Raw genomic sequence first — 13,062 nt, 5'->3', positions numbered from 1 at the left:
GAGAGAGAGAGATAGAGAGAGTGGGGGAAATAGAGAGTAATGAGGGGGAGAGACAGAGTACGGAGGGGGAAAAACTCAATCAAGCTCCACTTAAGATGCGTAAAACCCAAAAGAAAATAGCCTGTCCATGATTGTTACTCTCATTACTGTTACCTTGTATATACTCTCAGTGATGGCGTTCATCATCAATACTGTTACCTTGTATATACTCTCAGCGATGGCGTTCATCATCATCAATACTGTTACCTTGTATATACTCTCAGTGATGGCGTTCATCATCAATACTGTTACCTTGTATATACTCTCAGTGATGGCGTTCATCATCTTGAGGAGACGAAGGTTAAAGTCCCCCATGTTGGGAGCACATGTTCCAGGTACCACCACAGCCCTCCTCAGGCCCTTAGCTCCAGCCGGGCACAGGGTGCCCGTCACAGGCATGGACACGTCCAGGGTGGGCCACTCCTGGCCTTCCGTAGCCACCTGCAAAGCTTTCACATACATGTCATTGAACCAGTCCAGGGAGAACTGGTACATGTAGTTGATCTGGGTGAGGTCGGCCAGGACAAAATACAGGTCTGCACCACGGTTAGCGATAGGGAGGTACTTCTTGCGGACCTCGTCGATCTCCTTCTCCTTGTCCTTAGCCGTCTCAACTCGCACGGAGATCTCATTGGAGGTGACCTTGGACTTTTTCAGGTTATCAACGAGGTCCTGGTCGTCCAATATGTGTCCTGAAGCAAGACAAAGTATTAGTGTTTTAATATGTCACATTTTAGGTGAAGGGAGACAATGTGCTCATCTCTATCTTTTCTCTATCCTCTTAGTAAAAACAATAGTTAAAGAGTGCTAGAAGCAAAGCCAACAGTCGATCTTGATCAAGATTTTTACGTTACATTTAGAGACAGGTGGAACGGCACAAAATCCATCCACCCGTCCACCTCCCTCCCTCCCTCCCTCACCCTGGGTGTCCTGCAGCAGCAGCAGGGACCTGTTCTCCAGCTCGTGAAGGCTGAACAGGTCAGCAGTAATAGTGTGGAGGAGCTGGTTGTGGTGCAGCTCTAGCTCTGGCTGATACAGAGACACCGCGCTGGACAGCAGCTGCTCCTGCAGACACTCGTACTCTACTGAGAAGTTGATCAGCTTCACCAGGACACACACTGCCGGGAGGAAGTGGGGGTTGGGCAGACAGGTGGCCAGGTAGAGCCTTCGGTGAGAAAGAGAGGAGAGGGGAGAGGAGAAGGAAAAGCAAGGAGATGAGGAGGAGAGGAGTTGTGACAATTTATAAGACCTATTCCTACTGCTACAAATATGAATATTTATATTTTTAATGAAGGGTCATTTGATGAAAATAAGGGCTCAATTGAATGAGTAAATGTACCTAAAGTTGGGATTGTACTCAATTTCAGTGTCTCCAATTTTGATGAATGATTGACCGTCACGTATTGTAAGGTTCTTGATCAGGATTGGCTGAAGACAGGGATCTATGTTCTCAAGAACATCCTGAAAACAGAAGAATGGTCAAAGGGAAGGATCGATAAGGACTAATAATCTTGATCTCATTTAGTACACCAGTTTCATTTAAGAAAACCACTAAGCTAAGTTTCCATTCAATTGGCAACAGATTTCTATGTGAACATGCACAAATCTGCATAAAAACAATCCACATTTCCCATCAGAGATGTTTCCATCAAATTGACCTCTTGTGGATAAAAGGCTGTGTGTGATGACGTAGAGTACATAAAAATACCTTTTGTTATTAAATACCATCGCATTTTCATCATCCATCGCATTTTCATCATCCATCGCATTGTCATCATCCATCGCATTGTCATCATCCATCACATTGTCATCATCCATCGCATTGTCATCATCCATCGCATTGTCATCATCCATCGCATTTTCAACTCTACTGATGGTTTTGTCACTAAAACTGTTGCGTTATATAACGAATGTGCCCACTCCAGTGTTGGCATGCGCTCTAGCCAACAGTTCGCAGATACAGTGTGGGTATAGCCTACATCAGGGGTATTCAACTCTTACCTTACGAGGTCCGGAGCCTGCTGGTTTTCTGTTCTACCTGATAATTAATTGCACACACCTGGTGTCCTAGTTCTAAATCAGTCCCCGATTAGAGGGCAACAATGAAAAAAGGCAGTGAAACTTGCTTTGAGGTCTAGAGTTGAATTTGATGGGCCTACTTGATGAGGTTATTATGGACAAAAGAGCGCAATAATTTTTATTTGTCAAACGGCAGCCAAACTTCAATCAGAATAAGACCCTTTATATTTATTGGACAGCAGCATTAAGCTCATTACTGTGAACTTTCACCCCCCTGTGAAGTCCATCATAACTGATTTCATCATTCATTAGCCTAATAAATTGCATGTTTTCCCCGAGTCGTATGGGAGGACCACAACATCGTATGACTCCACATTTACTTCGATATGATGGTTATTAGATCAATAGTTTCCACTGCTATTTCTCGCATACTTATTTTTACAGACACAAAAAGATCCCACCTTGTCTAGCGTATTTTGTTTTGTCGACATTTGGAATGTTTACAGACAAATTAGCTGTTTCCATTTACATGTACTTTACTCTGATAAAAAGGTTGGATGGAAACCTGGTTACTGTTGGGAATCACAATCTTTGATTCTATATTGTAGAATTAAAATCAATCAAATGTGTATATTCTATATGGCAATACCTGAATAAGGGATCAACACAGAAGGCGCTGGAGGAAATTTGTCAAATAATCTATGCTCCCCAAAGAACTAAAAGGTTTAAGTAGCCTAAGCAAGTACCTGAATAAGGACAGCGTCCCCCATGCGAATGGCCCTCTCCACTGTCTTCATATAGTTGGGGTCTGAGGCCAGCATCTTCCTGAGCCTGACCCCCTCCATAGAGCTTATCCACCTGGTGGCCTGGCCCTGGGGGTCGATCAGCAGGGGCCAGTGGGGACCGTTCTTCACGATCAAAGCATTCTCTGTGGAATTCTGATCTGGTGGCAGGCCTGTGTTCTGCCAGTGTCTCACCTGAGGGAGATAAGATTTTCCGATATCATTAAAATGTTGAGAAAATAGCTAAATCTGGTGCATTATGGCAATACATGCCAAAACAAAATGCGTGTGTTGTTGTTTCTAATTTCTTAAAAATATTCTGTGAACATTCACATGAGATTGACCTTTATGATCCTTTGAGATGGATATCACCCCAAAATGCTTTGAATCCACTATCGTGTGGAGCTATAGCTCTGAATGAAATGAGACTAATGTTAAGAGATGCACCACTGAATGTCGATCAGTGCATTTATGTGTCTGTCAATGCTGACAATTTTATAAGTTGCTTAGGATAAAAACCCCTGCTAAATGACCACATCACCTGGTTCTTCTCGGTCATGGCTGAGGTGAAGGTGTACTGAGGAGAGACAGGGATCTCCATGTTGTGGCAGAAGTCCAGCCACTTCTTCACCATGGCTTTACGGTAGTCGGCCGTCAGAGGTCCACAGTACGTGATGAACGCTGAGGAAACCATGACGTCACCCACTATGTGCTGCAGCTTGTTGTCCAGGTCACACACTGCCTTCTCCCAGCGATCCTGATACACAGAGGCCGACACAGACACGCACAGGGCAACAGGCAGGTCAAATCAACAGAAAGCACGCATGGAAGAAATCAGCATTCAAAGTGTCATTGTAGGGATGCATCTCTTTTGGAGTTCCATTTGTACCTAAAACAGTGACATTTTCATCTAAAAAAACATATGTATCGGCAGAAATATAGGAATCGGTGTATTCTGACTCCCAAAGACTGGTATCGAATCAGATCCATAAGTGTCATATTGGTCTGGCTTTATGAAACAATATTTACTATTGTACAGGAACTGTTTGGTCGGACCTTTTCATTAGACAGGGCTGATATGAGTGAAGCAGCTCTCTGCACTCTGTTCGTGGTCCTCTCTTTACGTCTCCCCAGCTCCTGTCTCTCAGACACACTGGCATCGTAGCGGTCCTCCAAAGCTTTCTGATGCTCCTCGATCTAAACAGACAGCACAGAACAATCAATCATCAACCAATTAATCAATCAATCAATTCATTGATAAAGCATACACTGAACGGAGAAACGAGCCCTTGTCATTTGTGTGAATGAATTATCAAACACGTTGCCAAACAGTAAATATCTTACCTTCGATAGTCTTTTCTGTTTTTTCATCAGATTAGATTCTGATTTCACCAATGCTGCTTGGGCCACGTTGACTTTGTTCCGTTTGGGCTCAATTATCTGGGGAAGATAGGACATCAATATAACACTGTTGCATTCATGAATAACAATAAGGGAATATTTCCTTCTGGAGAACTAAAGGCACACAACAGTCAAACTGTACCTTGTACACTTCATGGTAGTGCTCCAAAGCCAGCACCCAGAGGCACATAGAACGACAGGCTATAGACACCAAGCCCACCTTGGCAGGGTTAAAGTCAGGACACTTAGAATACCTCCTCAACTTCAGAAACACCTACAGCAATTCAAACATAGTATCATGCACTATTATAATATAATATATGCCATTTAGCAGACACTTTTATCCAAAGCGTGCATTTTCCCTAGCGGGAATCAAAACCACAACCCTTGGTTGCCATGCTCTACCGACTGAGCCACACAGGACCACAAGACACTTACAAACAAGTATAATAAACAAGAGAATCTAAAGCTAGAAGATAAGCACATCTCAAGGTATGATTGGGGCCTAAATACTGTACCTTCTCTGGCAGGCTGTCTTTGTCCAGGCTGACCAGTCTCTTGAGGAAGCCAGGGTCTCCTAGCAGCTGTTTAGCTGTAGTCCAGTCAGGCCTCTGCTGTAGCAGGATGCAGACTGCATGCATCACTGTCAGGACCAGTTCTGGAGGCTTGGTGTATACTCTGGAGCCAAATAATGAACAGGAGATCAATACCTTTAATTCAGAATGAATTCACTATTACATATCGACAGTGTGTCATATTGATTCAATACATTCAATTCAGAATGAATTCACTATTACATATCGACAGTGTGTCATATTGATTCAATACATTCAATTCAGAATGAATTCACTATTACATATCGACAGTGTGTCATATTGATTCAATACATTCAATTCAGAATGAATTCACTATTACATATCGACAGTGTGTCATATTGATTCAATACATTCAATTCAGAATGAATTCACTATTACATATCGACAGTGTGTCATATTGATTCGTTGCTTCAAAACATTAGTTCTACTTGGAAAAATGTTTCGATCAGGTAAATTTGACAACAATATTGTAACCCCCCCCAAAGTGTTTATGAAAGGAAAAGGCATGCTTAGGTGAATAATTAAGCATGATTTTATTCACTTGCCTTATTTCTGAAATGTCGCTCTTTTGCAGAGCATCTAAAGCTGAAACTGCTTTCTCCAGCAGAGGCAAAACTTTATTCAAATCTGCCGTGGCATCCTACAGTTTTACAACACACAATGGGAACAAATGATTTACATAAACAAAATGTTACTCACAGTCAACAGAGAACACATTTATCAAAGGGTGAGTGTGGGTGTATGTGGCACTCTCATAAAAACATATTGATGTTCTCCTCACCTCTGCATATTTAAATTCACCTCTGCATATTCATACTGATGTTCATCTCACCATATTCATATTGATGTTCATCTCACCATATTCATATTGATGTTCACCTCACCATATTCATATTGATGTTCACCTCACCATATTCATATTGATGTTCACCTCACCTCTGCATATTCATATTGATGTTCACTTCACCTCTGCATGTTCATCTCACCATATTCATATTGATGTTCACCTCACCTCACCATATTCATATTGATGTTCACTTCACCTCACCATATTCATATTGATGTTCACCTCACCATATTCATATTGATGTTCATCTCACCATATTCATATTGATGTTCATCTCACCATATTCATATTGATGTTCACCTCACCATATTCATATTGATGTTCACTTCACCTCACCATATTCATATTGATGTTCACCTCACCATATTCATATTGATGTTCATCTCACCATATTCATATTGATGTTCACCTCACCTCTGCATATTCATATTGATGTTCACTTCACCTCACCATATTCATATTGATGTTCACCTCACCATATTCATATTGATGTTCACTTCACCTCACCATATTCATATTGATGTTCACCTCACCATATTCATATTGATGTTCATCTCACCATATTCATATTGATGTTCACTTCACCTCACCATATTCATATTGATGTTCACCTCACCTCTGCATATTCATATGGATGTTCACCTCACCTCTGCATATTCATGAACGATCCGTGTTTCTTGCACCATCATGTCTTCTTCGATTTTGACGATGGCTCGGACTTGTTCCACAGCTTGAGAATCCTCTTTCAGTTTACCCATCAATATCTCTATTTCCTGTCCAAAACACAGTCAGTCACACACAGTCAGTCAGTCACACACACACACACACACACACACACACACACACACACACACACACACACACACACACACACACAATCAGTCAGTCACACACAATCAGTCAATCACACACACACACACACAATCAGTCAGTCAGTCAGTCAGTCAGTCAGTCACACACACACACACACAATCAGTCAGTCAGTCAAACACAAACACAGTCAGTCAGTCAGTCACACACACACAATTAGTCAGTCAGTCAGTCAGTCACACACACACACAATCAGTCAGTCAGTCAGTCACACACACAATCAGTCAGTCACACACAATCAGTCAGTCAGTCACACACACAATAAGTCAGTCACACACACACAATCAGTCAGTCAGACACACACACACACACACACACACACACACACACACACACACACACAGTCAGTCAGTCACACAAAATCAGTCAGTCAGTCAGTCACACAAACACAATCAGTCAGTCACACACACAGAATCAGTCAGTCAGTCAGTCCCACACACACAATTAGTCAGTCAGTCACACAATCAGTCAGTCACACACACACAATCAGTCAGTCAATCACACACACAATCAGGCAGTCACACACACAATCAGTCAGTCAGTCACACACACAATCAGTCAGTCAGTCACACACACAATCAGTCAGTCACACACACACACAATCAGTCAGTCACACACACACACACACACACACACACACACACACACACACACACACACACACACACACACACACACACACACACACACACACACACACACACACACACACACACACACAGTCAGTCAGTCACACACACAATAAGTCAGTCAGTCACACATACAATCAGTCAGTCAGTCACACACACACAATCAGTCAGTCACACACACAATCAGTCAGTCAGTCAGTCACACACACAATCAGTCAGTCACACACACACACAATCAGTCAGTCACACACACAATCAGTCAGTCAGTCACACACACACAATCAGTCAGTCACACACACAATCAGTCAGTCAGTCAGTCACACACACAATCAGTCAGTCACACACACACACACAATCAGTCAGTCAGTCACACACACACAATCAGTCAGTCACACACACGATAAGTCAGTCAGTCACACATACAATCAGTCAGTCAGTCACCCACACACACACAATCAGTCAGTCACACACAATCAGTCAGTCACACACACAATAAGTCAGTCAGTCACACACATACAATCAGTCAGTCACACACAATCAGTCAGTCAGTCAGTCAGTCACACACACAATCAGTCAGTCACACACACACACAATCAGTCAGTCACACACACAATAAATCAGTCAGTCACACACAATCAGTCAGTCACACACACAATAAGTCAGTCAGTCACACGCATACAATCAGTCAGTCAGTCACACACACAATCAGTCAGTCAGTCACACACACATACAATCAGTCAGTCACACACACACAATAGGTCAGTCAGTCACACACACACACACAGTCAGTCACACACACACAATCAGTCAGTCACACACACAATCAGTCAGTCACACACACACACAATCAGTCAGTCACACACACACAATCAGTCAGTCACACACACAATCAGTCAGTCACACACACACACAATCAGTCAGTCACACACACACAATCAGTCAGTCACACACACAATCAGTCAGTCACACACACACACACAATCAGTCAGTCACACACACACAATCAGTCAGTCACACACACAATCAGTCAGTCTCACACACACACACACAATCAGTCAGTCACACACACACAATCAGTCAGTCACACACACAATTAGCCAGTCACACACACAATCAGTCAGTCAGTCACACACACAATCAGTCAGTCAGTCACACACACACAATCAGTCAGTCACACACACACACACACACAATCAGTCAGTCACACACACACAATCAATCACACTCTCTCTTTCTCTCAAAATCTGAACACCCTATCTTGATATTGAATCCTCTTATTTACCTTTGACTTCTCCTCTATCTGTGGGCCTAGAGCTAGAAGTTCATCTTGCATGACAGTGACTAGAGATGTTGCTTCAGATAATATAGAGAGTCCGTTACTAAAACGATCTCTGTGGGAAAAAACAGACAATATACAGTCCTTTTAATATTACTCTCCACTCAGCAAACATAATTTCCAAGAAAATAACAGTCACAACCAACAACTCAATCAATCAATAGATCAACCTCCAGCCTTAACCTGACATTATGGAGCTTAGACCCCTCTGAACGACACATCTTGGTGAAGGTGTCTATGTACTCGATGAAAGTGCTGGGGACTATGTAGTAGGGCCTTCTCATCTCCTGCAGATACTGAGCAGCCATCTGGGTTGAGCTCTGGTGGATATCCACACACACTCTGGCTACCTTGTTCTGCAGGACCTGAAAGGTAAACAACAGGGGTTCCAGATTCTGGACATAATCCTCATTCAATATGTACAATTAACCTTATTTTGTTTTTGGTTTATTTCATGTACACATTTGCAGATAGAAGTTGAATTGTAGTGCACATACAAATAGCGCTTGTGAATGGGTGAATGGGGAACTACTGTACCTGTCCGAGCCAGTCAAAGTGGTCAGAGTTGATGTAGGTGCTGTTGGCTACCTGCAGCAGAGCATCTTTAGACCACTCACTGTACCAGTCTATGTTACAACAGGAGAGCAGGGCCGGGTGGGCCCAACAGTACTGTCTCAGACGCATCCCAGCAGGGCTCAGGGCCAGGACGATGTGTAGTCTCTGATGAACTTGCTAAAGAAGAAGAAGAAGTTAAATGCTTCTTCTCAAACCATGGCATAAATCAACAAATCTAGAGTGAATATTATACCGTACTGTACCTCTATGAAATAAGAGTACATCTCCTCTCTATTTTCACCAATAGAGCTCTCCATGGTTGACTTGAGATCCACAGTGATTGAATCAATCTCATCGTTGTCAAACAGGCCAGGGACATCACCATATTTCAGAATGCAGTTCAGATCCTCAAGGACTGACTCCTTTGAACAAAACACAGAGAAGATGTCACAGGTGATCAATAGAATGGACTACTTTTACTAACGATACCGATCTAGGGACCAGGCGAGCTAACGATAGTACATAACATCTGAACCAGGCTAGCTAACGATAGTACGTAACATCTGAACCAGGCTAGCTAACGATAGTACATAACATCTGAACCAGGCTAGCTAACGATAGTACGTAACATCTGAACCAGGCTAGCTAACGATAGTACGTAACATCTGAACCAGGCTAGCTAACGATAGTACGTAACATCTGAACCAGGCTAGCTAACGATAGTACGTAACATCTGAACCAGGCTAGCTAACGATAGTACGTAACATCTGAACCAGGCTAGCTAACGATAGTACGTAACATCTGAACCAGGCTAGCTAACGATAGTAGGTAACATCTGAACCAGGCTAGCTAATGATAGTACGTAACATCTGAACCAGGCTAGCTAATGATAGTACGTAACATCTGAACCAGGCTAGCTAATGATAGTACGTAACATCTGAACCAGGCTAGCTAACGATAGTACGTAACATCTGAACCAGGCTACCTAATAATAGTACGTAACATCTGAACCAGGCTAGCTAACGATAGTACGTAACATCTGAACCAGGCTAGCTAATGATAGTACGTAACATCTGAACCAGGCTAGCTAACGATAGTACATAACATCTGAACCAGGCTAGCTAACGATAGTACGTAACATCTGAACCAGGCTAGCTAACGATAGTACGTAACATCTGAACCAGGCTAGCTAACGATAGTAGGTAACATCTGAACCAGGCTAGCTAATGATAGTACGTAACATCTGAACCAGGCTAGCTAATGATAGTACGTAACATCTGAACCAGGCTACCTAATGATAGTACGTAACATCTGAACCAGGCTACCTAATGATAGTACGTAACATCTGAACCAGGCTACCTAATGATAGTACATAACATCTGAACCAGGCTAGCTAATAATAGTACGTAACATCTGAACCAGGCTAGCTAAGGATAGTACATAACATCTGAACCAGGCTAGCTAATGATAGTACGTAACATCTGAACCAGGCTACCTAATGATAGTACGTAACATCTGAACCAGGCTAGCTAATGATAGTACGTAACATCTGAACCAGGCTAGCTAACGATAGTACGTAACATCTGAACCAGGCTACCTAATGATAGTACGTAACATCTGAACCAGGCTAGCTAACGATAGTAGGTAACATCTGAACCAGGCTACCTAATGATAGTACGTAACATCTGAACCAGGCTAGCTAATGATAGTACGTAACATCTGAACCAGGCTAGCTAATGATAGTAGGTAACATCTGAACCAGGCTACCTAATGATAGTACGTAACATCTGAACCAGGCTAGCTAATGATAGTACGTAACATCTGAACCAGGCTAGCTAATAATAGTACGTAACATCTGAACCAGGCTAGCTAACGATAGTACGTAACATCTGAACCAGGCTAGCTAACGATAGTACGTAACATCTGAACCAGGCTACCTAATGATAGTACGTAACATCTGAACCAGGCTAGCTAACGATAGTAGGTAACATCTGAACCAGGCTACCTAATGATAGTACGTAACATCTGAACCAGGCTACCTAATGATAGTACGTAACATCTGAACCAGGCTACCTAATGATAGTACATAACATCTGAACCAGGCTAGCTAATAATAGTACGTAACATCTGAACCAGGCTAGCTAAGGATAGTACATAACATCTGAACCAGGCTAGCTAATGATAGTACGTAACATCTGAACCAGGCTACCTAATGATAGTACGTAACATCTGAACCAGGCTAGCTAATGATAGTACGTAACATCTGAACCAGGCTAGCTAACGATAGTACGTAACATCTGAACCAGGCTACCTAATGATAGTACGTAACATCTGAACCAGGCTAGCTAACGATAGTAGGTAACATCTGAACCAGGCTACCTAATGATAGTACGTAACATCTGAACCAGGCTAGCTAATGATAGTACGTAACATCTGAACCAGGCTAGCTAATGATAGTAGGTAACATCTGAACCAGGCTACCTAATGATAGTACGTAACATCTGAACCAGGCTAGCTAATGATAGTACGTAACATCTGAACCAGGCTAGCTAATAATAGTACGTAACATCTGAACCAGGCTAGCTAACGATAGTACGTAACATCTGAACCAGGCTAGCTAACGATAGTACGTAACATCTGAACCAGGCTAGCTAACGATAGTACGTAACAGATATGAAACAGGCTAGATAACGACAGTACGTAACATCTGAACCAGGCTAGATAACGACAGTACGTAACAGATATGGACCAGGCTAGATAACGACAGTACGTAACAGATATGGACCAGGCTAGATAACGACAGTACGTAACAGATATGGACCAGGCTAGATAACGACAGTACGTAACATCTGAACCAGGCTAGATAACGACAGTACGTAACAGATATGGACCAGGCTAGATAACGACAGTACGTAACAGATATGGACCAGGCTAGATAACGACAGTACGTAACAGATATGGACCAGGCTAGATAACGACAGTACGTAACAGATATGGACCAGGCTAGATAACGACAGTACGTAACAGATATGGACCAGGCTAGATAACGACAGTACGTAACAGATATGGACCAACTAATCTTCTCTAACTAATCTTCCTACTGTCTTTCACACTTTAAACGGACCTTGACAATGTCTGAGTCAGTGATGAGCAGCACAGTGTTTTTACGTTGGATCCCGGCCTGTCTGAACACCTTCTTGAGGTCATCTCTGAAGTCTGAGTAGCTGCAGTTCCGGCAGACAGACAGCCTGTAGAGATGGCTTCCAGACACATGACAGGCCAGAGTCACACACTCCTCCTTCCCTGTGCCATCCAGTCCAATCTACACAGAGGGAATAAAGTGGTCAGTCATTATCAGTAATCAATCAATTGATCAATCATTCAATCAATGAATCAATCAATCAAATAGCAGGAAGGAGCCATGAAAGTGTAATAGTGATGCAATAGCCATTGGGAACCTGAACAACATATTATTGAGCGAACACACCTGAAGCGGCGAATGGTCTGTGTTGTTACTATGACAATGAACACACCCTGAATCACCGAATGGTCTGTGTTGTCACTATGACAACGAATACACGTTATTACTAGGCCTACAGCTGCCACAGGATGTCTTGATCAGTTGACTGACAGGTGTACTGCAGAATGATAAACGGTCCGTTTACAGTTATTTCTGATTGACCGTTACAGTTACCGCCCACACTCTAAAAGAGAGCATACAGGGAAGTGTCTCAGTGTCTCAGTAACATCAGAGATCTAAAAGGTGTGTCCAGGACAGGTACCAGCATCATGTGTGCTCCCTTCAATCTGAAAACCCGGGCGGCTCTAGTGATGTGTTCCACTGCCTCCCTGAAAAACACCATGGGGAACTACACACACACACACACACACACACACACACACACACACACACACTAGATTTACAAAATAAATGTGTTATTATAATGCAGATATTAATCTTATCAAGATTGCACATTGGTAGCTTACT

At 42.6% G+C, this 13,062-nt stretch overlaps 1 protein-coding gene across 1 annotated transcript in view; it reads right to left on the bottom strand.

Annotated features, from left to right (window-relative positions):
- LOC139383638 (dynein axonemal heavy chain 6-like) overlaps positions 1-13,062 on the bottom strand; it is a 61,090-nt gene that overhangs the window by 10,772 nt on the left and 37,256 nt on the right. The window contains exons 51-67 of the mRNA XM_071128179.1: positions 12,857-12,943; positions 12,199-12,396; positions 9,338-9,496; positions 9,057-9,251; positions 8,703-8,884; positions 8,466-8,574; positions 6,332-6,457; positions 5,383-5,477; positions 4,760-4,919; positions 4,384-4,515; positions 4,185-4,280; positions 3,897-4,037; positions 3,382-3,597; positions 2,805-3,035; positions 1,379-1,500; positions 960-1,204; positions 292-731 (exon numbers count right to left, since the gene is read on the bottom strand). Of these exons, the coding sequence (XP_070984280.1) occupies positions 292-731; positions 960-1,204; positions 1,379-1,500; positions 2,805-3,035; positions 3,382-3,597; positions 3,897-4,037; positions 4,185-4,280; positions 4,384-4,515; positions 4,760-4,919; positions 5,383-5,477; positions 6,332-6,457; positions 8,466-8,574; positions 8,703-8,884; positions 9,057-9,251; positions 9,338-9,496; positions 12,199-12,396; positions 12,857-12,943 (2,934 nt within the window). The remainder of the gene's footprint in view (positions 1-291; positions 732-959; positions 1,205-1,378; positions 1,501-2,804; positions 3,036-3,381; positions 3,598-3,896; positions 4,038-4,184; positions 4,281-4,383; positions 4,516-4,759; positions 4,920-5,382; positions 5,478-6,331; positions 6,458-8,465; positions 8,575-8,702; positions 8,885-9,056; positions 9,252-9,337; positions 9,497-12,198; positions 12,397-12,856; positions 12,944-13,062) is intronic.

This window comes from Oncorhynchus clarkii, chromosome 25 (genome assembly GCF_045791955.1).
Source record: "Oncorhynchus clarkii lewisi isolate Uvic-CL-2024 chromosome 25, UVic_Ocla_1.0, whole genome shotgun sequence".
Lineage (NCBI taxonomy): Eukaryota > Metazoa > Chordata > Actinopteri > Salmoniformes > Salmonidae > Oncorhynchus > Oncorhynchus clarkii.
Note: the sequence above shows the minus strand (reverse complement) of the source record. Positions and strands in the feature narration are given on the sequence as shown.